This window comes from Melopsittacus undulatus, chromosome 7 (assembly GCF_012275295.1).
Source record: "Melopsittacus undulatus isolate bMelUnd1 chromosome 7, bMelUnd1.mat.Z, whole genome shotgun sequence".
NCBI classification, from domain to species: domain Eukaryota; kingdom Metazoa; phylum Chordata; class Aves; order Psittaciformes; family Psittaculidae; genus Melopsittacus; species Melopsittacus undulatus.
In genome coordinates this window covers 31,309,196-31,333,014 of record NC_047533.1, presented here as the reverse complement: position 1 = coordinate 31,333,014, position 23,819 = coordinate 31,309,196, and the positions used below count along the sequence as shown (strand labels likewise).

The window sequence follows — 23,819 nt, the reverse complement described above, 5'->3', positions numbered from 1 at the left end:
AGCAGTGGCTTATTAATCCATATACAGTTCTGTGTAAATGAGATACCTTTTTTTCCTAAGAAACATCAGTTTTTTTCTAGGACACATCAGTTTTCTAAGTAATACAATCAAGTTGCACTTGTTATTAACCTGAGAAAAGATTCTGCTGTATAATCAAACATATTCTAATGTTATAGCTGTTGGTTGTTTAGGGTTTTTTTTTCTGTATATGATACTATATAAACAAATGCAAGTTTTACCTTTAGCAAACACTCTGCTATGTGATTTAGTAAGCATAATATCATACATCTGTTGAGTGAACTCTCAGTAAGCTACATGGTATGAGGTTGGAAGAATGCAACAACAGAAGAAAAATCCAATGTAGCCAATCGTTTACAAGTCTGTAGAGGTGCCCTCCAGCACCTTAATATGTATTTAGGATTAACCTTCCCCAGGAATTCTGTGTGTTTGTCTTTGTGCATACATGAAATGCAAACACACACGCATACATTTAGATTTTCATAATATTCAGAAATTTAATTACTCTTGCAAAATAAACATTTGCTATTGGCTAATTCTATAAAAAGAGGTGTTTTTTGTTTGGTTTTGATATTGTTTTAAACATGTACAGTACTCTCAACTCTAAAATTGCACTGCACCAGAAGAGCTAGACCCGCTTGGTGAATTGCTGAGGATATTTCATACCCTCTCAGTTCTCACATACACGGAGAGGCACAAACCATACAGCAGGTTAACCTTAGGAAAGAGTTTGGGAAAAAAAAAAGACCATATGCAAAGGAAAGCCCAAGAGCACCTATTCCTAAATAAAGTAAGCCCTATGCATGTCAGGTTTAAACCTTAATGCTTCACAGTAGTATTATTAACTCACTACTGTTGGGCATAGGGAACTCTCTTTTGGCCTGTCAAGCTACTGAATATGGAATACATTGATAATGCATGAAAAGAGACAGTGAGAAAGAGAAAAATGTCACTTAAGCGTTACTAAAGAAAATAAATGGCTATAGTATCAAATGATATACAGTTTGTTCCATGTCCAGAAGCCTCTCCGATCAATTCAGTTCAACTTTAGTGGCTACTGTTGTTTCTCCTTGTAGGTTCTGAGCTATACAAATGTAGTTTCCAGCATCTCTGGCTTCAAAACCCTCAACAAGAAGAATGCTCTTTGAGATTCTTGTGGTATGTCCAATTCCTCTGTTTATCAGTCTCCAGAAGTTTTGGATAATCACAGGCCTCTCAGACTGTTTAAAAGAAACAAATAAACAAAAACAACCAACCACGTAAGAAAATACATGATTTGCAAAGTGCATTTAGTGACATCACCTTATCAAACCCTGAAGCAAGAGGTCAGAGAGCAGGAAGCCTGTAGCCAATAGTCAGCCTTAAGTGAGGAAACTGAAGGTGGCTGGCAGTTGCAGCAACATTCCCGCACTAAATATTTACCTACCACAAAGTTACACCAAGTAAGGCTAAATACAACAGCTCTTCCACTCAAGTGCTGATACTGTATATCTTTAGATCAGCAATGGCCTGCCAGAGCTCTGCCTGGAATATATACATGAACTTGCCTGCAGGTGTGGGCCACTTACTAAGGTTGCCTTTGGGTACTTGAACAAATAGGCAAGGTATCCTGGGTGAGAAATCAGGAAGGATGTGTGAGCTTATTGTCAGACTGAATTTCAGCATGCCTCAAAAAGGACAACAGCAGCAGCAGCAGCCATTTGACCAAGCTTTACCTAGTTCTCTTTAGCACAGATAATAGTTTTAAATCATGTGTTGCAAACTAATTCCTCCACCTCTAGTTTCAGAAACACTGTATAACATACAAGCAAGCAAACAATTCACAAATCCTTCTAAATCAATCCTCACATTATGCTTTCCAGAATGTGCAACTTCAAAGCCAAAAATATGAATAAGGATGCTTAGAAAGATGTTTTTTATATTGCACTGGTATTATATATAATTGGTGCTTCCTCCCCCTCCTTTTCTAAAAGTGAATTCTCTGATGGACTGTTTATCAGGTTACACTCCCTGGCACCTCACACATTTGCAAAGGCCTGCATGAGAAAAACTGGCCTAAAGGTAGAATAAGGCAGTCTTTTCCCTTCCAAAAGCCATTATGCTAGTCAGCAGCTTCCATCAATAACCTGAACAAAACTGGTAAGAGAGGCTTCTGCTGGGAAACCATCTCCTCTTGCTTCATGAAACAGATGGTTTAGCTGTTTACCAACATGAATGCTATGAGGCTTAAGCTAATAGTAGCAAGAGGGTAAACCAGACACTTACCTAGTGCCAGAGCTACAGTCTCACACTTGCAAAATGACCAGTCCAGGAGAAGCTGCCAGTCTTTGTGAAGCTCAGGGGATGCCCAAGAAGTGACACACATTTACAGCTAGCAAGAACTTCTTTTGCTTACAATGGTCATCTCACCGAGAAATTCTTAACCCTTTAGAAGGACTCAAGCCACTCCACAGAACTTTACCTAGCAGAGCACGAACCTGTTCCCAGCCTGAAAATCAAGTGCTACCACACACATAATGCAAGACTTAAGTTAGTTCTTAGACAAATCAAGGTGAACTACCCTGTCCCTAGTGAAAGTGAAGGTAAAGGCCATGTATGGTAGAAGCTATTTGCCAGGTTGGGCTCTTGCTAGCCCAGTTTTTCCTCAAACTAATTGCCTTCTGCTTTGAAGCTAGTTTCAGGGAATCATTAAGGAAGTGGATTGGTATGCATCAGTAAGCATTCACAGCAGGGGAATGAGCAAATGCAGCTGTCAGGGAGTGGCAAGTGATAAAAAAATGTACGAGGGAGAGGTTAGTGACTACAGTGACGGGGGTCTCTCCAATGCAATGTACCTAGGAGCAAACAGAGATTGAAGTGATGCTTCGAGGTCCCTTCCAACCCTTGGGATTCTGTGATACTGCTCAGGGATCAAGTGGTAGGTGACAGCCCAGGTGCTGGAGAACAAAAGCTGTCACTAAGCTCCCTGCACTGAAAGCAGCCACAATGGAAGAAAACATCCAATAAAGCTTAGAATTCTGACAGTCTCTTTTCTTGCACAAAAAAAGGTGTATCTGACCAGAATGACTGATGGTCCTCTCTCTTCTCCCTTCACCTCTACTTTTGTAGTATGAGAACAGTTCCTTAATAAATGTTAAGTCTCCAACATGCATACAGTGCTTCTACTCCAACATCTACTTAATTATTTTGCTGGGTCAGAAACCCAAACACAACTTTTCCCTCCCTATCCCCAGGCACAGCTGGAGCTGAGACTCTTCACTCTAGTGATCAGTCCTTCCTGGAGCAGTCAGGTCACACGCCAGAGTCTCTCTCGCAGCCACCATGTGCCCTGCACTGCAGCATGCACTACACACATGGGAGATCACCTGCATGTATGCAGCTGTTCATATTCAATCAGTGCTACAGTCTCCATCTTAACAGCTACAGCAAACCTCTGGGCTTTAGATTTGAATTTTCTCAAGCCTAATAAGCACTGAACTCCAACTGCTCACTTAAGCGGTTACCTCTACTGTTAAATTACTTAATTCTTTGCTGCCTCAGAGACACCAGTGTTGATACAAGCACCTCCTTAGAAAGCTCTACATGGTCCCTTGACAACCCAGCACCAGGAGGACTAGCAAGTGGTATACAATTCAAACCTTCAGGTCATAGAAGATTCCTCTGGTGAAGGGTTCCATCTTCCCACAGTCCTTCCTTTGCTCCTGGCTTGCTTAGGATAAACAGCAGCAGAATGAGGCTCGTTAATAAACAAGTCTCTACTGTAACTGGTCAGGGTGGGCACAGGGAGAAGATGAAGCCAGTCAGATATACCTAAAGATGCCAGTCAGATACACCTTTTGTGCAAGAAAAAGGACCAAAGTTCTGAGATTCACTGGATGTTTCCAGCAGATTCTTTCAAGATGAGGCAGGGCAGAAGCAGATTTCTGTGCTTTTGGATGTGGGCAGCAATTAAACTTAAAAGATTCTGTGCTGTGATGATTCATGTGCCTGAGCCACAGAGATGGAAGGTATATCAAATGCAGAGGCATCAGTGAGGATTTATGGCTTGCTCTAGAATAGCTTCCTGACGCTGGCTGGCTCTGACCCTGTCTGAGGATTCTCTTTGTAAAGGCTGCCAGAGGCCAAGTGTCTCTGGAATGGAAACCCCAGGGAAGAGTGAGCTTTGCCGAGCTTGATCTTTACTAACATGGGCAGAGCTCTCCAGCTTTGTTCCTGTCCTGCTTTCAAGGCTCTCAGGGAAAGACAAGCTGAAATTCAAAAGGAACGTGCTGCCTCCTCCTGCTAGTATGCCCGAGCTAGCAAGAGGCAGACACCACATTCTGAATGAATTTTGCTTCAACTCTAGACACTGACTGGCACTGAAGACATTACCTTTACAAAGCACAAGCCATTTCAGCCAGGGCATACATCTCTTACCTCTTGACCTGGGTACTGCCACCTGAAGTTCACATCTACATCTGGCTCGCCAAGAACTGTGCAGATTACATGAATGCTGTCACTGACATCTGCTCTGCTGGATGACGCTGAAATTGTGGTTGAGGGTGGGCCCTTGGGAACTAAGAGAAGACAGTGTTTGGAAGAAGAAAATTAGTTTCTGAAGTTAAATACACTGATAAAGCTTAAGTGTCAATTTCTGCCTCTGCTTGCTTATTGCAACAGGTAAGTGATGTGCACCTGCAGCTTCCCCTCTACAGTGGGAAAATGCTGGAATTTAAACCTACAGTTTTATCACATATACTTCTATTCAAGATTTGAAAATTCTGTGATATTTTACTTTTTTAAAGTACTGTTTTCTAAACAATGCCAGCAGAATGTCAGCGTAAGCATATAGAAAACTGCAATTTACCTTCCACATACAGTAGGTGATACTTGATGGAAATCTGAGGTGCTCCCTGTGACTCTGCTTTGCAGTAGACAATACCCTTATGATCAGAAGTAGGGTGCTGGTACACAAAACCCTTCTTCACATCATAAACAATATCAGTTCCATCTGTTTCAATTTCTTCTGCTGGAAATTCCCTGTGCAGAGTTACTTTTGCTGAAGGAGTAGTAACACGACATGGGATGACTGCAGGTTTATCTGGGTTCAGGTATACAATCTCAAAATAACTGGGAGTAGGTACAAAAAGTTCCTCTTTATCTGTGCAGAAGAGTTGATACAATTGGAGTATTTACATCTTGGTTTAACAGAAAGAAAAGTACATATGACAAGAGAAAATAGCTATAAGCAGTATTAAAAAATTACCCAAAGCTTTTCACTTTAAATATGCATCCACAGAAGAAAAAAAAATAGCAACTTTTCTAACCTGTGAGTATATATTTACATAGCTTGCATTAAACACATTAAATCAAAAAGAAAAGCAAAGTGTTCCTCACTGTAATCAGATTTTATTAATCTTATGAAAATCTTTGGAATTCCTTTTTGACAAGTTTCCAAATACTTCATCTGGATCTAATTCTGTTCACTCAAACACTTTTAAAAGATAGCACACATAAAACCCCCACCACCACTGGTACGATAAGCACTACTAGAAACAGATATTCTTTGGAGATACAGCCTTTTCATATACATAATTTTAGGCAACTTCTTCTTCAAAAAAGAAGATTTGCTTCTCTAAGTAGGTAAAATATTTAGCACTTTAAGAATGAAAGTTAAAGAGTACTTCTGTATTTGGCATGCTTCTTAGAAATATAAGACTGAAATTCCTCTTTCTAGCACAAGCGTTTATATAATAACTTGAGTGGAAAGTTCATTCCAGCCTTTCTAAAGGAATGTATCATCAGAACATTAAGCACTTCTGATCAATGGCTTCTGCACAGTCTCATGGTCTAATTTAACTCCAAAACGTATCACAAGCAACCCTTGCTTAGGATTTTGTACTAAAATATTTGCTAGCCAAGAATGGTTTCACTCTGATCAGGCAGCAGATGTTGTTTTACCATTCAGAATGTTCTCCATGAGAAGGACAAGTGAACCATTTGATTACAGCTCTGATGTACCACGCAGCAGTAAACTCCACACAGTTACCTAATATGACCCTATCCATGCAGTGCCAGGGCTACAGTCAATCTCAAGCTCTGTGGGACAACACATGTACTTAAGAGTGTTTTGCCTCTCAACATGCTACACAGACTCTTGGGAGAAACCATGGCCTCACAAGGATCAATGAGATCAAGACTTAAGTCACTACAGGTAACTGGAAGGGGTGAGGAGAGGAGTAAGAAGAGTCCATATGGTCATCTGAATGCTGTGACAAGATTAATCATCTGCACAGATTTATTTTCTTTATCCAGACACATTTTCAAAAATTAAGGATTTTTTAATTAATTTTGTAGAGGATGTTCAGAACATGTTAGTATTTTCAAAAGTATTTGCTTTCCATTGCATTATACATTATTTTGGGTACAAATTTACCACAATCCATAGGGAAAATTGACTCATTAATCACACCGAGCAAGTAATTTTCTGCTCACCAGCACTGTCTTCCTTTACAGCCACTAAACTGTGGAAGAAAAATCTTGACAGTGAAATCGCTGATGTAGCCTTATTCCTGTCTTATTAGCAAATATATTTCCATTAATAAACGCCCAGTGAGTTAATTACCTGTAAAAAAGATGTACGTTGAGCCTGTTTTAGTCTCATCCTTCCTGCATTTGTTACCACTGCACAACTGAAGCCAGCAGCTATATTCACCTGTGTCTGCTGCAGTGGAGTTTGTGAGGATCAGTTGACCATACCTGTCAAGCTGCTTTATACTGGAGAAAAGAAAAACAAAAGGCACAGAAAAGCACAGTCTGTGTACATGTCTACGTTATTTTTTTATTCCTACTCTGCAATTGACCCACCTTTTGCTTCCAGAGCTATACTGAAACTTCCCCTTTTCTTCAGCAAATACCTGCTTACATGAGTAGTTCTATTGATTTCAACTACACACAAGCATTTGCTAGCACTTGTCTTAGCTCATTCTTGAATTCCTTGCAGTCCCTGTTTTGAAACTGGGCTGCAACTGCTGTGACAACATGTTCATCTATGTTTTAGCTCCATTTGTCCATATATAAGCCTGTATTTTCATGCTGCAAGTTAACCTGCCAGCATTCCAGTCCTTTTTTTGACACCGTTACCTGTAGCACTGCTTCAGTAGTATTTAACAAAGATAATTCAGGACCATGAAGTAGCAGGTACTTCTAAGAGTCTGTTTGACGATTTATGCCTGCTTTCAGTGTGGACACCTTCCCATCTTTAATAGACTTTTCAAAGTTTCCACTTGCAAACACCATCATAAAGAGCTTCTAGACCAGCTTGGATTTGTTCTGCAAGTCATTCATTTCACATTGCCTACTCCTCTGCCCTAAGCCATCTCACTGGCATCCTCTCACTGGAGTTTCCTCATCACCCCTCAGCTACTACAGAGCATGACCCTGAGAACTGTTGGAGGCATATTGGCAGTGTCATCATGTAACTACACAAAATACAGCCTGTGTGATTATTTCAGACTTGATTTGCTTTTTTCTCCTCCTGAATTTCCCAGATACATCTCTCAGTGGACTGACATTTACAAACATGCAACTATTTCTAAATATGTATATATATATATAAAGTAGGTACTGACAATGTTTCTAATGGTCAAAGGTCCTATAGATGAAATTCAGCAGCTACAGTCTCATTTGTTCTTTTCTATTTTGAGGTTTGCTTTCCCTGACTCTTTCTTGCACACAGATGGTGTTACAGTTGGCAGTCTGATGTGCTGCCTTTGATGGATTGTAAAAGGCATCAGAGCAACAGTACCAGTTCTTGGGGAACCCTGTGAGGACAGCCACTGTCAGTACTGATGCACTTCACTGCTGCTCTGACCCTTAAAAATGTTATTTCAACCAACTGCCTTTACATGGTAGCACATCAAGAGCATGAAGGTTTCTCTACTTTTCTTTGCAAGACACCGAGTTACAAGGTCACTTCTGTTCTAACCAAGTCAGGAGAGATCTTTCCAGTTTTAAGCATTTGACAGTGAGCTTCTTTTTGATGTTTTAAACAGGCTCTGCATGAAGTCTGAAGAGCTCCCATACTCTCATTCAGCTGTGGATTCTCTGAATATCTGTTATTCTCTGAACATTGGTTGTTCTCCCATTTCTTCTTATTAATGTGGCAGTTACTCTGTAAGGCAGGTGCCTGACTGAATAGTTTGGTTTGAGGATTAGCATGCTTTGAACAAATTCTTATCCTCTACACCACCTTGTCACCACATAAGAGTGGTGCTAGTCTATGCCTGACTGTACTGTATGCTCTAAATGCTATGTTATGTTTACATCTGCATTTCAGGAAGAATAACTGCTTAAACAGAGAGGCCTCTACTTCTAGCTACATGAGCTTCTCAGACTTATGACTCCCTGGGTGTTCTGCTAGCAGTTTGCACTACTACCAGCCATCATAAACAACGGTTTGTGCAACCCAACATCTGGCCTCCAGCCAAGGCCAGCAGCTTAGAAATTAAACACACACCAAATACACAACACAAACAGGGCTAATTGAGAATTCTCTTTTCCATTAAAGCCCTCAGACAACATTAGTACACTCAGCCACCATGGGGCAGTTTGGAGGCCTGCCTCAGGAAACAAGCTAAATCATGTTTCCTACCTGCTAATGTGCGTGTCCTATATGACCTTGTCCAATTCCACTTTTCAGAAGCATGAGGTGTCCCTGCCCATGTCAGGGGGGTTGGAACTAGATGATCTTAAGGTCCTTTCCAACCCTAACTATTCTATGATTCTATGTAATCATGGAGCAGTAGCATTTTTATTTTAAATATATACACTACCTTGCATTATAAATGATCTTCAGTTTTTGGATGGGCTTTGAGAGATTCCTATTCATGCAACAGATCATGTGTATCACAACCAACAGGAAGAGAAACCCAAAACATGTCCTAGTCTGTATTATTATTTAGTTTCACAGTTCACATTTGATAGGCTACATGACTATATTAGCATAAAATATTTTGCAAGTATTCAGTACTAAATGTCAACACTACAGAGATATTGTTATGCCAGAACATTTTTCCCTCCAACCATTAATGCAGACACTGAACTACAGCTTGAAATCTCAACAGAGAAAAATAAGGTCAGAGTTAATTAATTACTGTACAGTGTGTTCTACTTAACTGAGAACTTGCTATCCAGTAATCAATGGAAATAGTCTAGCGAGGTAGTCATCCACAAGCACGCACTAACAAAACCTGGGAACAGAGAGCTGAAGTGATGAAACTTGTGACATGACCATACTAAGCATACAAAACAGGCCATAAGAAGCAAATTACAAATGGTAAATCCTGCAGCTGACTAATATTTCCAGGATAATTTTAATTTCATTACTGTTTTAGGTGCTGGGAAATCTGACTCAAAAGCCAAAAATCTGACGTGCTCTACATATCACTAAGTAAAAACCTTGTATATACAAATATTTCAAGACTGTTTAAAAGAACTAGAAAACGACCCCAAAATCCTATTCATATGTTCACCTTATTAAGCTTTAGGTACTTGAAGTTTGAAAGATCTTTGCCAGAAAAATTATGCCAAGTTTAGAAGCTTATAATAAAAAAGACAGAAATCAGTGTACACAGCATAACTTGAAGAGCACCTAGCAAGCTCTTCTCAAGCAGCTGCATTCACACTGACAAAATAGAACTTATCTCCAACATAGCTCACTAGGAAAGGACACAGCATCTTGCTGCTTCACACAAGAAAAAACAATCCTAGCTTTCACACTTCAGAACACATGGAACAAAATGGAATTCACTTATACACGTGAACACAACTGATGTCCAACAAAGCCAGGAGGAGCCCGCATTCAATGAAAACCATCTAATTTTGCTCTCCACAACATACAGGTTCCTCAATACTTGCGAGAATGCTCCTGTCTGTACATCCCCTGCACACACGTAAATTGCACATCCAGCTCTTGCCCCAGCTTCTTCCACTGGAGCAGTTCCATTTCACATGAGTTTACTTATCACATAAAGTCCTGTGATAAATACAGCTGGTCTTCATCAGCAAACCCAACCTCCAGGTCGGGCAGAGCAGAGACTGTATGAAGTTAAGACTGCCATCATCTAGAGCAGCTTTTTGCTATAACACATGAGAAAAGGAAACTGTGATTGTTTTTATTTTTCTTTCATCCCTCTCAGTTTCTGATCCTTCTCACACATTGCAGATCCAGTTTCTAGGTCAGCCTACTGTCATTAGTTTGTTATGCACAACCTGACAAAACAGCATTCCAGCCCGTTATGGAGGTGCATGAGCTACCTTTGACCATTAACAGGCCCCAGATTTTCCGCCAGTTCAGCCAGTACACAAAATTTTTAGACTAGAAGTTCTCTGCAGGGTGTATTTATGCTGCACAAGGCAAGACAGCATTACAGATAATAAGCTAGTCCTGGAGAAAGCTGCTGTGTGTCCTTAACTTGGGAGCCAACTTTGCATGATTCTAGTTCCTCCCCAGAGTTGCACTGCATGATGCAGTCTCTAAAGCAAAGTAAATAATTTCAGTATGTACTGTTATTTACTCCAATTAGAATAGTGGAGAGGATTTATCCTCCAGCTCAAAAAGAAACAGCCAAAGTACCTCCCTCCGCCTTTCACTTAGCATCTTTCCCTCCACCCATATGGTAATTTTAGCATGTCAACAGCTACAGACCTATTAAAACCTGAGACTCTCTGGTACAGCAAGCAAAAATATCTTATTTAACAGGTTGTTAAGTACACCCACAAACTCAAAGAAAACATAGCCACTAATACTACAGAAATGGCTTTTCTGATAATAATCTCTTCGTTCTTTGAAAAGTCATATGGTTCTCCAGGCTGCTGTATTCTCCTCACCGTACGGGCGAGTTAAAAATATGATAAGCATGGCACAGAAACAAAACATCTGGCTTTTATCCCTACTTCTTTCTGCAATTATCCATAGGAAATACATTATATGGATGCTAAATTTAACTATTTGCAAACCAAAACACTCTCTTCTCCCACAACTACAGACAGAAAACAGAACATAATGAACCTCTTCAGTGTCAGCTCCTGCCCTGGAAGAAGAGTTAACAAACTCTGCAACAAACTAAGCTACAAATGCCCTCACTGCCCTGAACCTTAAAGCTCTCTTCTGCCTCCTGTAATTGCAATTCTGTTAGATGTCAGGGCCCTTAAATCCTTCTCTCTAGTAGCAGCTAGAGAACATTAACACTCCCCAGAGATACAAAAAACCTTGCTTATTGTTAAAATTCACACCAGACGAGTTGAATTTGTGCATTCCTCCTATTATTTAAATGAAAACCATGAATTGGATATCTGAGCATCTGTTACTGTAGACTTGCAAATGAACAAAAGAGTCATAGTCCTTAGTCGACAGCAATTGCATGGGCCTCATCACCACTGTCCCTCCTCCACACTTATCCTCTGAGCCCAGGAACAGGCTCTTTGACTTTCTATTACTGCCTCAGAGCTCAACCACTTCTCCTCTAGTGCAGCCACCAACTCTGGTTTGCACCAATGCCCCAACTCCAGCAAGACCAGCATGAAAACACAAAGTAAAAAGAGCTCAGCCCAGTTAATTAGCTTGGGTTTTACCCCACACCTAATTGGCAACAAAGGGATTACCACAGACTTGGTCTTTATGCACTCAAAAAATGTTAAAAGATACAGGACATAAATCTACCTAGACGATTAAACCATTTTTGCTGTAGGTTATTTGATAGTATTTTTTCAGATTTCCCCCCTTTGCCCTATATTCAGTTTTTGTTTTTAAATAGTGAACGTAATTTCAAGTTTTGCCTGTTGCAGTTGGTTATTTGTGCATGGTCTTGTATGCTGTGAAGAACATTTGAGCTCCTCCGAGTTAACCTTTGCTGCTGCCAATACACTTACCAACTGTGCTAACTGAATAACACTCTTTATGCCATTTCTACTTAAATTCAAATCAAAGCTTTCTACACCCACGGAATACAGATTTCACATTCTATAAAGCAGACTTTGTTTCACATGCATCTATTAACACTAGAAAAGATCTTGAGATAATTACCAAAGTCATGCTAAAAATGCAATGAAAATATAACTGCACATGATCCTGAAGTCAATTGTCACCATAAATTACCACTATTTTGTGACTTTGAAGTCTACTACTCACCTATGCTTTCAATTTCTCAAGTTAATTACAGGACCTTCTGCTTATATCTAAAATTGGTGATTCAGTCTACACTTACTGCCTCAATAACTTATTCCAAAATATTTTTTCTAAAACAAAGATCATCATATTTCAATACAGACCCTTAGGTATAAGCCTAGCATACTTCTAAAAGAAAATACTCAGACGAGTTATATCCACCCAGCCAAAATGTTTTATAGCATTTTTTTGTCTGACATTATTAATTTCTGTAATATGGTTAAAAAATTACAAATACTGTGAACATGACTGAGAATAGAAAACGTAAATCACTGAAGCAACAGAACCCCAAACTACTTCAAACTACATGATTAGGAAATGTGTATTTTTCCCCACCCAAAACTACCTTAAATACTCGTATTTTGTCCCATGTGCATCCCTAGAATAATACTTCATTTTGCAAGAGAGGGACAGTCAAATAATGCCAAAAACTCACAGTCAAAAATTCATACTCCTCTTCAAAAATGTGAATACTTGCCTTTCCTTTGTTAAGTGCCAGATGCTAACACTCAGACAGCATGACCTGCTACATATATAGGACCAAATCATATTGTGCAAATGCACAAAACATAAGACACACTTGAAAACAAGAACCAGCACACAGATGGCTCCTGTTGATGTTACTTTGCAGGCTCAGCTTTGGCTTGCTGAAGACCAGGTCTGTCCTGCAGCTGATAAACGCCACCTACTGGAATACATCCAGATAAAACATTGCAAAAGAAAAAGCAAATTGTTTAAAACGGCCCACGAGATCATCTGAGAGCTGCTGCTGCAATAAGCCCTCAGTAGACACAGGCTGGCTGCTGTAACTTACTATGACAGAAGCACTGCACTTGATACAGAGGTTTATTCAGTCAGGGTAGCTCTTGAACTTCTCAGCCATCAGGGGACAAGCACATAAACACAAGGGAACTGGCTTATGAATGTCAGGATATACAAGAAAACAGTGTATAACTGCCAATCTTCAACACTCTTTGAAAGAGAAGTGCAAATTGGAAGAATATATCTGAAAAATTCATTAACTGGGTGTGACTGTAGCATTATACCTGTAAAAAAGCAAAATGGATTTCAGAGATTCAGATAATCTCAGCCAGTTGTTTATGAAGAGCATACACACTTAATTTAGGAATAAAAGGACAACAGGAGTTGATTTCCTCATACCTCTGTGCTCTTCTCACCTAATAATAAAATAAAAGCTCCTTACAGTTCATTCTTAGGGCATCACTCACAGTACTCCACAGTCTCCTCACTACTTGTCTTTCATCTTGAAGGAGGTGATCCTGCCCCTCTACTCTTGCTCTGTCAGACCCCACTTGGAGCACTGTGTGCAGTTCTTGTGTCCTCAACATGAGGACATGGAGCTGTTGGCATAAGTCCAGAGGAAGGCCACAAACATGACAAGGGGGCTCTAACAAATATTTATGCAGTTTCGTGTAAGATGCTGCTACGTGGAAGAAAAACCATTCCTAACCCCAAGGTGACTATCTTCAGCATTAAATTCTGCCACACCACAAACTTCACAAACCAGGTTTTTTGTTTTTTGGTTTTTTTTTCATACAAAGATAATTTTGACCAAAAAAGCAAAGACTGCTCTTACTTGCTCCTTAGCATGGTAGTTGGTGTATGTTTTTGCTAATTGAGAGATTCAGGTGCTACAAGAGTTATCTTGTTTGAGCCTCTTCAGGAAATTAATTTTAGTATCTCAGGTGGTAGCTACACTGGCAACCAGTACAGGCCACCACTAGCAGATCTCTGTAGAGCTACAGAGTTGGTAGTGAGTACCTGACCATCACACATACTGAGAGTTTTACTCTGGACTAGCTCTAATATGGCTCCCTGTCCATGGTTGAAGTGGTCCTGCTGGACCACATCTCCTATTTCAGATCCATTTGAAGGAAACCTAGTTCACACATACAAGACTATTCCACAGTGCAGATCACACAGCAGTAACTGGAGATGTTTGAAAGATGCTCATCCTTTTCTGCTGACATTAAAAATCACGAGATGAAATATCTTGATTGTAAAAATGTAAACAAGCAAACAAACAAAAACCAAAATGGACTTGAAAGAGGTGGTGGTGTGTGTTGGGGGGAAAGTTCCGGATTTCCCCCCCAACCCCTCAAAACCATGAAAAACAGCTTACCTGAGTCTGGAGTCTTTAAAGGTGTCTAAGTATGAAGGATATTTCCAAGTAACATTACTCCCCTTGCATCGCAGTTCTATGCTTTGTCCTGCAGACAGGCTTAAAGTGGGAGCTAGTTTTTGGAAGTGACCTTTATCCATCACCTGTGTCAGTATGGACTGGGACTTCAAAGAGGAGTCAACAGATTCTCTCTCCTTCATTTTAGAAGCCTTGGGTTTTACTCTTTTGTTAATAGGCTTAATTCTGTTTTCCCCAGGTTCTTTGGAATGCTTACTCTTCGCAGGCTGTCCCGTAACTAGTAAAGAAAAGGCAGCAATGTTATTGATTAGGAAAAGGTTACACAGTCATTTTGCAAAAAGAAATCTTCCTTACCAGAGAGAATAAAATAACTAAAGTTTTGTTCTTCCTATAAAGGATTCATAAAAACAAGTAAGAGTTAATTTCTGTAAGTTTCTGAAGTCTCTGACATGACCCATTTTCCTGAGGAAAAAGAAGGAAAAAAAAACCAACAGCTTTCAACATGTGGAAAAATCTATACTTAATAGTTGACATGAACAGACAAATATGTGAGGTATGAGAACTTTAGAAATGGGAAGGGAAAGAAATACAGCATTTCTATCTCCAGTTACTTTTGTCTTGTCTACCTCATGTCATTGCCATTTAGTGCACAGCACTACCCAATTTCTCCACCTTCATAAGGATGCCATACACCCATCGATTCTGCATGGCCTTTTGACACACCATGCTACCAAGAGACACATGAAAGCAACTTGCAAGTGTGAAACTTTATGATGATATAATATACTGACGGCGATGTAGCTTTCTTCTTTTCAGTTAAGTACTGTGAAAACACAAATAGCACTTAAGTCACTTGGAGGTAGTATTTAATTCATCACCTGTCTGCTGCAACAACCATTTATTTTCACAGTCCAGATGAAAACAGGACCTTATTTAGAGGCAAACAGTAGATCTACCTGCTAGAGACAACAGGGATGCCCTGCTGCCTTTAAAAACAAAGCAAGAGAAAAGTGAGGTATCACTAATTCAAGAAAGGTAAAATAAAACTCCTACTTTGACCAACAGCAGGAAGCACAGATCTTCCGCAAGGTGAGTGTAAAACTTTCCCCCCAGACACCAAACTCCAATAACTGCCTGACAGCTAATTCACATTGAACACTGCCTTTCCACGTGAAAATGCTCGGGTAATTTATTGTACAAATCAGTCCAAAAGCTCCCTCTGCAATTAAAAATAGCCCTGCTGTATACTGAGTTAGCAGAATTGAAACTGGTACTGGCTGCCGCATGAACAGCATGACTTCCAGACTCCTGCCACTGATGGCTCCCATGGCACTTCCCATACCCTGCCTGGACATCTTGCACTGCTTCAGCCTTCCACTTCTGTAAGTCCAGGCTGAGGTACAGCACATCTCTTAAATGGCACAGACCCTTATGAGCACAAATTTTAAAAACAGGAAAGTAAATCTGAGCATAAGAAAACATTTCACTGTGGGTGCCAGAGAGGTAGTGGAGTACCCATCAATGGAGATGCTCAAAACCCAACTGGACAGCACCCTAGGCACCCTGCTTGAGCAGGGGTTGGACTGGATGATTCAAAGAGGTACCTTCCAGTCTCAGCCATTCTGTGACTCCATGATCCCAGTATGAAGAGCAAGGCTGCCTGTGTAGAAGCAGTTGCCTTCTGGTCTCACACCAACTGGAAAATAAACTGAAGACAGCAATGCTGTTGTCACCTTGGTTTGCCCAATGCATTCTGAGCTTTTTTGGACTTGGGGGAATGATGGTAACAAAGGAAAATTTCAGAGAATGGCTGCTGCCTCCCACAGCAGAGCATGAAGTAGGATTTTTCTAGTCACTTAGAGCACATTACCCTAGCAAGTGACACAGTATGTGCATTACAGGAGCAAACGGTGCAGGAGCATTTATTCCTTCATTACATTAGAAAGGCAACAGTGGGTCAGACCAAATGTTTGCCTAGCTAACGTCTTTGCACTGACACCACCTAGCATTAGACGTCAACCAGGGAACAGGGCACCCATCTCTGCTCCTTTCAGACTAGTCTCCTCTTTCCCAAGAGGCTTTAGCTCAAGGAATCTGTGAACCACAGTTGCCCCTGTTTTGTTGTCCTTGATGGATTTTTCTTTCATTGATTAGACTGGTCAGTTTTCAAAGCTACCTAAATTATACATAAATATAGATGCCTCCTACATTTTGTATTAACTGAATAAATATCCATGGTTTCTTCAATAGCTTTCTCTGTACTTTAGCAAAATGTAAGTGTCTTTCAAACATATCCTTCCTGGATTGACAAGTCCTACTCTATTTGATACAGTCAAATCACTGTTGTACGTATTAGTGGTGTCTTCTTTCATGTCTAAAGAGCTCATTGCTTTTCAAGAAAGCAGTATTAGGAGCTGACTTTCTCTAGAATAATCCAGTGTAACTCCAAGATCACTTTCCTAAGCAGGAATCATTGGTTAGAATTCCTAAGTAGAAACCCATCAATGTGTGTATGAAGATCGAATCATTTGTGTTACTCTGCACCTACCAACACAATTTTCACTGCCCAGTCTTTCAAAATGGAGTAATCCTTCTGCAACTCTTTACTGAAAGTTTTCTTTTCTTTTACCAGATTTATCAATATGCTGAAAAGCATGTGCCTTACAAGATCCCTGTGAAATTCAGCTGGATAAAAACAATTCTATGCTCACATTGCAAAACCTGAAAATTGATTCTACTCTTTGTTTTCTGTTAGTTATTACTCCACTAGAGGTCTTGCAGCACCTTAGTTCCCATGAAGTTTTTAATAATAGGCTTATGAAAAGCCTTCAGGAACCCAAGTGTATCAACCAGCTCATCCATGGCCACACTGTATAACTATAAAACAAAACAAAACACACTTCTGAAGGGGTAGAGGTGGGCAACCATATAAAGCCATAGTGACTTCTGTATTTCATTTATTTATTCATTAGTTCAATTTACAGAATACAGAGATCTGACTTTGTGCCCATACCTCCCTCAAAAATCTTACAATACTGGCATATTTCCATTTCCCTGGAAAGAAGCAGTTACATGACGGGTAATGCATCCAAGTTAAGACTCCAGCGATTTCAGACTGGAATTTAAGTCTCAGATGTATATCATCAACTCACTGCACTTAAACGCTGTTCATGTTGTTGATTTTCTCTAAAGCCAATTATTTTGGCATATTAATGAGAAATGTCCTTTAATGATTCTCCCTATATGCAAACATTCTACCTCAGAGCCTGCTATTACAGTGCTCAGTAGAATAGTGCACTCAAGGTTTCCAATATGCTTATCATGTCACCAGTTTCCATTAAAACCTCTCTAAACACCTCCAAAGGTTCACACAATTGAGTTTTTATGTTTCACTCTGTAGGTGTTCTTTCTTATCCCTGTTCCTACCAGCCTTACAAATTCTGGGGCCATCTCCTCCTGCCCCACCCCAGCACATCAGAAGAAGAAACAGATTTATGGTTGGTCTTATCCCTTATGCAAACTGTTTCTCAAGCTCTTTTCATCTGCCTTATTCTGGTTTTTATATTTAACCCATATGTGAGTTAATGAGCCTCCTCATCTTATGTAATTCCCCCTTCCAAAATTAAATGCATCAGTTGTTTCTTTGGCTTTTATTATTCCTGCAAGAATATTAAAATTGCAGTCTGGCTGATCTAAAGCAACATCTGAATCCAATTACCTGAGCACTGCTCCAGATCAAGTCCAGAACTGCCGCTTTCCTCAGGGATTCTCCGAAATCATCATTTGTGCCATCTAAACAACTGCACTCGGCATCAAACCCAACATGTGTGATCCAGCCTACGTAAGGGTAATTCTTCCTTTTGCTTTTCTATCCAGTCCTTCCTGCCCCTCTGATTTTCCTTAACAGAGTGGTCATTCCCTCCATCACACTGGGTGGTCAGTTAACACATTAGCTGTTCTCCACTGAGCTGGTATTTCAGTCCAGATGACTTTTACTGACCAAACCCACCAGGAATCAGATTTAACACTAAAGCTTTCTGCAGCATGTACTGCCACTTCTCCTTTGGGTTGAGCTATTCCATCTTACTGTGTAATTTGTGCCCTAGTATTAGAAGGTCCCACCGACAGACCTGATAAACAGATAAGCATCCCCATTTCAAACTGGCTGTTCCTATGTCCCTGCTGCACTTTCCAAATCTGCCTGTTAGAAGCTCATAAGCTTTGGTCCAGCCACCCTTTTATTTTTACCCCAAACTCTAATGAAATGGGACTACTTGTTTAAACTACTCTTGGCCATCTCTACTATGTTCCACCAGCCTCAATACTGACACTTGTTTGAAGGCACATGGATCATAAAACCTCACACCAAGCAAATGCATCCTCCCAAACTGTGTGCTCTTCCACACCTGACACTCTGCCTTTAAGAAACTGCTAGGGACTCCCCTATGAAAGCTTTTCAAATTTAAGTGCCAGAAGCCTGGTTTTGATTTTCTCTAGATGAAGGTTTTCCTTTCTGCACAAGCTCCCTCTGTTCCATGCTCCTGTAGCTCCCACTAAGTCTGAACACTTTCCTCCTTCACCAGACTCCCAGCCACACAGTGAGACTCTTGTCTGTCTGACCTTGGACTTCTCTGCAGGTGATAGCAGGGGCATTTCAGAAAACGCCATCAGAGGAGCTTTTACATTCCTACAGAGAAAACCTTCTTCTGCCTCTCTGCTGTACCTTCCCGAGTGTTGGGAATGTTAAACAAGAAGCTGCGCCAGAAGACCTGAACGAGAGCATGAACACATCCTGACCCTCATCAGATGCAAACCACAGGAGTCAAGAAGAATCAAAGTTAGAACACTGAGATAATTTCTGAGAACTGTAGATATTGAAACAAAGAAAGTTACTGAAAGATAAAGATGAGATGTACCAAGGACTTTTCAAGGAGCAAGTGGAAAGTCTCCAATGTGGGCTAAGGGGACAAAAGAATGTGTGTTCAAGGAAAATGGAAAGTAATGTAGCAGAAAGCGGCAACAGAAAAATGTGCTTATACATCTAAGAACAAATAAGTTGTTCAAGCAAGGGCGTGTGGACAATAATGTGATTGGTTGAGAAGGACCGTGATCAGTAACGTCATTGGCTGGGAAAAGCATATGATGTTGCAAAAAGTACCCTAAAGGAAACTAACCCCTGCTAACAATTACTAACCGCTAGGCAGGGGTCTATAAAAAGCCTGCTAGCTCACTCAATAAACGATTTCAGTTGCACCACAATTGGAGTCCGTGCCACACCCAAGAGGTGAATTGCCAAGCAAGTCGTGACTGTGCCCTCCCCAACACTCCCTGTCAGCCCGTCCAGGTATCTACTGACTCCACCACTTCTGTACCTCACAATTCTGCCTTCTCTCATCACTCAAGTAAGTAAAACTGGAACATAATCTACCACCTAAAATAAAGAGGACACACAATCAAATCCCTCTAGAAACACTGAATTCCATTTCTTTACCCAAACTGTAAGACTTTCCTAGGGAAGGGAACAAGCTCAACAAGCCTGTTTATGCAAGTACATGTTAGGATACTGGTATTGTCTCACTAGATTTATGTGCAGAGCCCTCAGTGTTCTAATCTAGCAATGGCACTTATTAATAAAATTAATAAAAATAAAAATAAGACTTTGTAGAAAAATACTGAGAAAACTTCTTTCAACCTCTGCTCAGCTCCTCATGTCTGTACTGATTTCCTCTACAGCAGTACATTCATGGCCCCTACTAACACAGTCTCCAAAGCAGGAGAGTATGCATTGATATGCCAAAGAAGTACACCGTGCAGCACTTCTGTTCCTGGTTCACAGTATTCCTCTCATCCTACCCCTTACCATTTTCTGCCCCTTGTTCTCACAAATATTGTACACACAACAATCCCCAAATGAGTGTTAGTCACACAGTCCTAGGAAGCGTCCATTTATTTTAGACTTCAGACAGGTATCACCTATGCCCACATGCATGTTCCATCAGCTTCATAGCTGCATATGTTATAACTGAAGAAGATCCCTGATCTTATTCAGGTGTCCACCTAGAGAACTACTGAAGAACAGAATGAGCAAGGTCTCCCACAGGGACAAAGGAATCCAGCTCACTGTCTGCCAAACCTACCGTTCCATGCAGCCCCATGCTACATCTTGGCAGCATCAGAAACATCTCAACTCATTAATACTGATTAATTCTTCCTTTAAAAAAAAATAAATCAAGTGAGAAGTTACCATAAAGAATAATTCTTAACCACCAGGATTAAGGTGTGAGGCAAGAGCCTTTGTGATCACAACTAACATAAAAAAGCAGGTTGGCCATATCTCTGTGGTACTTCAAATGAAAAGCTAATAATCCAAACACTCATACAGACAATAGATGGTGACACAAACTGGAGGGACATATTTCACTGTTCATTAATAACACAAGCTGAATTAGGATGGCTATTTTGAAATCACAATGTCTGCAAGATGACTTACACCTCTAGCTTTATACAATGAACTGTCTAAACACACCAGGTTACCTTCTCCTGTAGCTAAGCTCATCAATGGCATAGCGGGAACCACACAGTCAAACCTCAACATGAACTAGACAAACTAAGAACACAGGCCTGGGAAATCTTTTGCCCAAGTTTCAAGACTTTCTCATCCTGTGCTTTTATTGCCTCTCAAACAGGAAACACTTTTTTTGATGTGGTAATGCACACCCACAGAGTGGGTCTTTCAGCAGAAATCACCTCCTGCACCACACTGGTCTGGAGTTCAGCTCCTTTGCACTTAAGTCGTAAGAAGAATGGAGATAGGACTTCTGGAAGTCCCGTCCTGTCCCTGTTCAGTTGCTCAGAGCCTTGTCCAACTATCCCAAAGGCCAGAGACCCTACAGCCTCCCCCAGTAACTTCTTTCAGTGCTTAATAGCTCTCAGGGTGAAGGACTTACATTCTTACAAGATCTTTTCCCTGATAACCTCTTGAGGTGCTGGTGGTATTCACCTCTCTGCCCCTCACCATTGACCTCGGAGCCTGCCTCCAATTTCTCTACAAACCCTTCCACAGCCGACACAGGCCTTCTGTGGTGCAAAACAAAGGGATTTTTATTCCTTCTGAACACGTTTTAGTTTGTTTGCATTCTGCAAGATGGAAACAGCCTTTCTCTTGCCTAGTTACAGTCTTCAAAAGGAACGGTTATGACTATCCCTTTCCAGTCAGAAACTTGCCTTCTTCCCTACCAAGACTTCATTACAACCTGAAGCTGAGTTAGGAGTAGAGACTGGTTCCTTCTACAACCCAACAACCATGCACAAACCCATTTCATTCACTCTTTAAACTCGATCACCCCATCCAGCACTGACGCTCCTTAGGGGCCGCACAGAAATTTAGGCACAGACTCAAACGTCGACCCTGAATAGAAAGGGCGGCTGCTGTGGGGACAAACACCTCCCCCATAGCCCCAGCACAGACTGAAACCTCTTCTTCAGTCCCAGGTGCAAAGCCCCGGCGGCTCGCTGGCCACAGACCAGGAGCCGGCCGCCTTCCCCCCGCCTCTGCCCAGCAGGACGGCAGCCCCGCCGCCACAGAGACGGCTCGGGCCCGGCCCCGGGGGCTGGCATGGCCCGAATGGGGCAGGGGCGGCCGCGCCGAGGACGAGGGAGGGGACCCAGCTGCAAGGCAAGCCCAAAGCGACTCGCGAAGCTGGGGAACTCGGCGGGGGTCGCGGCTCACCGTGCGGCAGCGTTTCCTGCAGCAGCAGCAGGCTGAGGAGCACCCAGAGCCGCATGGCGGGACCGGCCGGAGCGCTGAGCTGAGCCGAGGCCGCAGCAGCGGTGGGAACCGGCCTCGTGGCGCTTCGACGGACTGCGGCGCGGGGAGGAGCCGGGCTGGGGCTGGGGCTGGGGCTGGGGCTGGGGCTGGGGCTGGGCGTGTCGCGGCTGCACTGCCCCAGGCCGCGCTCGCCGCCCAGCGCTGCTTGGCTGAGGGAGGGAAGAGCCGCGACGCCGCGCAGCGGGCCCAGCTCTTGGCGGGTCGGGCACCTGCTGCCGCGCTCCAGCGGCCGCTCCTGGGCTCCTCCTGTCAGCGTCCTCCCTCTGCAGCACCACCGCTGCTGCAGCTCCTGACCGGGCAGCTGAGAGCAACGACACACCCCCCCACCCCAGCCATCAGGCCCAGCGCACCTACACGGGGCTGCCTCCCAAACAGTCATGACCCCAGGGACAGCTGTGGAGGTTTAGTGCTGGAATTAGCCCATTGCTAGCAGCGGCTCTATGCCATACGTAGCCTTGCACAGATGGAAACTGTTCGTCTTTGGACCTATAGCTGGATCTGCAATGGGGAGTAGAGTCAGAGGTTATATGGCATTTAGTGACCCTATGGGTGGACAGGAGGCACACGTCAGTGCTGGTCTAAGACAGCAAAAGTACAGTCAAACTATTGCGCTCATTCCAGCCTGCCACAGCAAAGAGATCCCCAGGTGCTTTCTCAGGAAAAACAGAACACCATTGCTATTTAGGGCTCCACAGTCCATGACAGAGTCTTCATGTACAATTGACAGTGTGCAGGTATCCCTTCATTGCTAAGCGATGAACATGGCAAATTTGACAGTTGCTGGGAATGTGTTTACACCCACACTGAGCTCTCAAAAGCTGTTTATTGAAATCTGAGGGTTTCCTTGGAGAAGTGATGGGAAAATGTGACTGGAGGGACCTCAAAGGTAGATGCAGGGCAAGATGTAGATGCTGGACTGAGGAGGAAAAATAATGGCTGACAGAAGTCACTGGCACATCCTGTAGTAGACAAGACCACAGTTTGGTGCAGGTGAAGTACCTGGGGAATGGTGCCCCTGGCCACAGTTCCAGGGCCAGAGTAGATGCAAGAAGAGCAGAGCATTTACAGATCTTAAAGGAAGTCTGGTCTTTAGCTGCATCCATAATAATAATAAAAAAATTAATAGAAGGCATATACCTTATGCTCCCTTACCCTCATAAGTACATACACATATGGAGTTCCAGACCTGCTTGACTAAGCCTGTTCCAAGAGTTCACGCTGGGGTACCTGGTTAGCACTAGAAGAGCCAGCAGGGCCCAGCTGTGGAGTAAAATGATGAAATTTCACAGTCTCTTTTTCATTCTACAGTTCTGTTACAATTCTCAGGGGTTTTACACAGTGACCCGAGTACAGATCAGCATAACCTGAACATGTCATCAGTTACCTGCAACACATTAAGCAAAATGATATTTTTGTTGCTACAAGGTATTTTAAAAGTCTTTCCCACTTTAAACTGTTACAATACCACCAAGTTTTATATTCTGAATAGAGTGGGGTTTTGTCTGTCATCTGCAAAACTGCTAGTTAAAATTCTTAATGTACCTTCCTAGGTCAAATTTCCTTTTTCCTTTCATACACATGGTAGGTCAATGATCTAATGATGACTG

At 41.9% G+C, this 23,819-nt stretch overlaps 1 protein-coding gene across 1 annotated transcript; it reads right to left on the bottom strand.

The window, feature by feature from the left end:
- Positions 1-146: 146 nt before the first annotated feature.
- Positions 147-22,245, bottom strand: PDGFRL (platelet derived growth factor receptor like). Its single transcript, XM_034064726.1, has 6 exons — positions 22,114-22,245; positions 14,367-14,661; positions 6,623-6,774; positions 4,865-5,158; positions 4,435-4,574; positions 147-1,238 (listed from the first exon to the last, which is right to left on the bottom strand). Exons 1-6 carry the CDS (start codon positions 22,166-22,168, stop codon positions 1,050-1,052), a joined length of 1,125 nt encoding a protein of 374 aa, XP_033920617.1. The 5' UTR covers positions 22,169-22,245; the 3' UTR covers positions 147-1,049.
- Between the last annotated feature and the right edge of the window lie 1,574 nt (positions 22,246-23,819).

Coding starts and splice junctions, on each gene's coding strand:
- PDGFRL (XM_034064726.1), bottom strand. CDS start 22,168: ATGCGGCTCTGGGTGCTCCTCAGCCTGCTGCTGCTGCAGGAAACGCTG. Junction 6,775..14,366: donor TTTAAAGACTCCAGACTCAG/GTAAGCTGTTTT, acceptor TCTTTTCTCCAG/TATAAAGCAGCTTGACAGGT. Junction 1,239..4,434: donor GGCAGTACCCAGGTCAAGAG/GTAAGAGATGTA, acceptor TCTTTTAAACAG/TCTGAGAGGCCTGTGATTAT.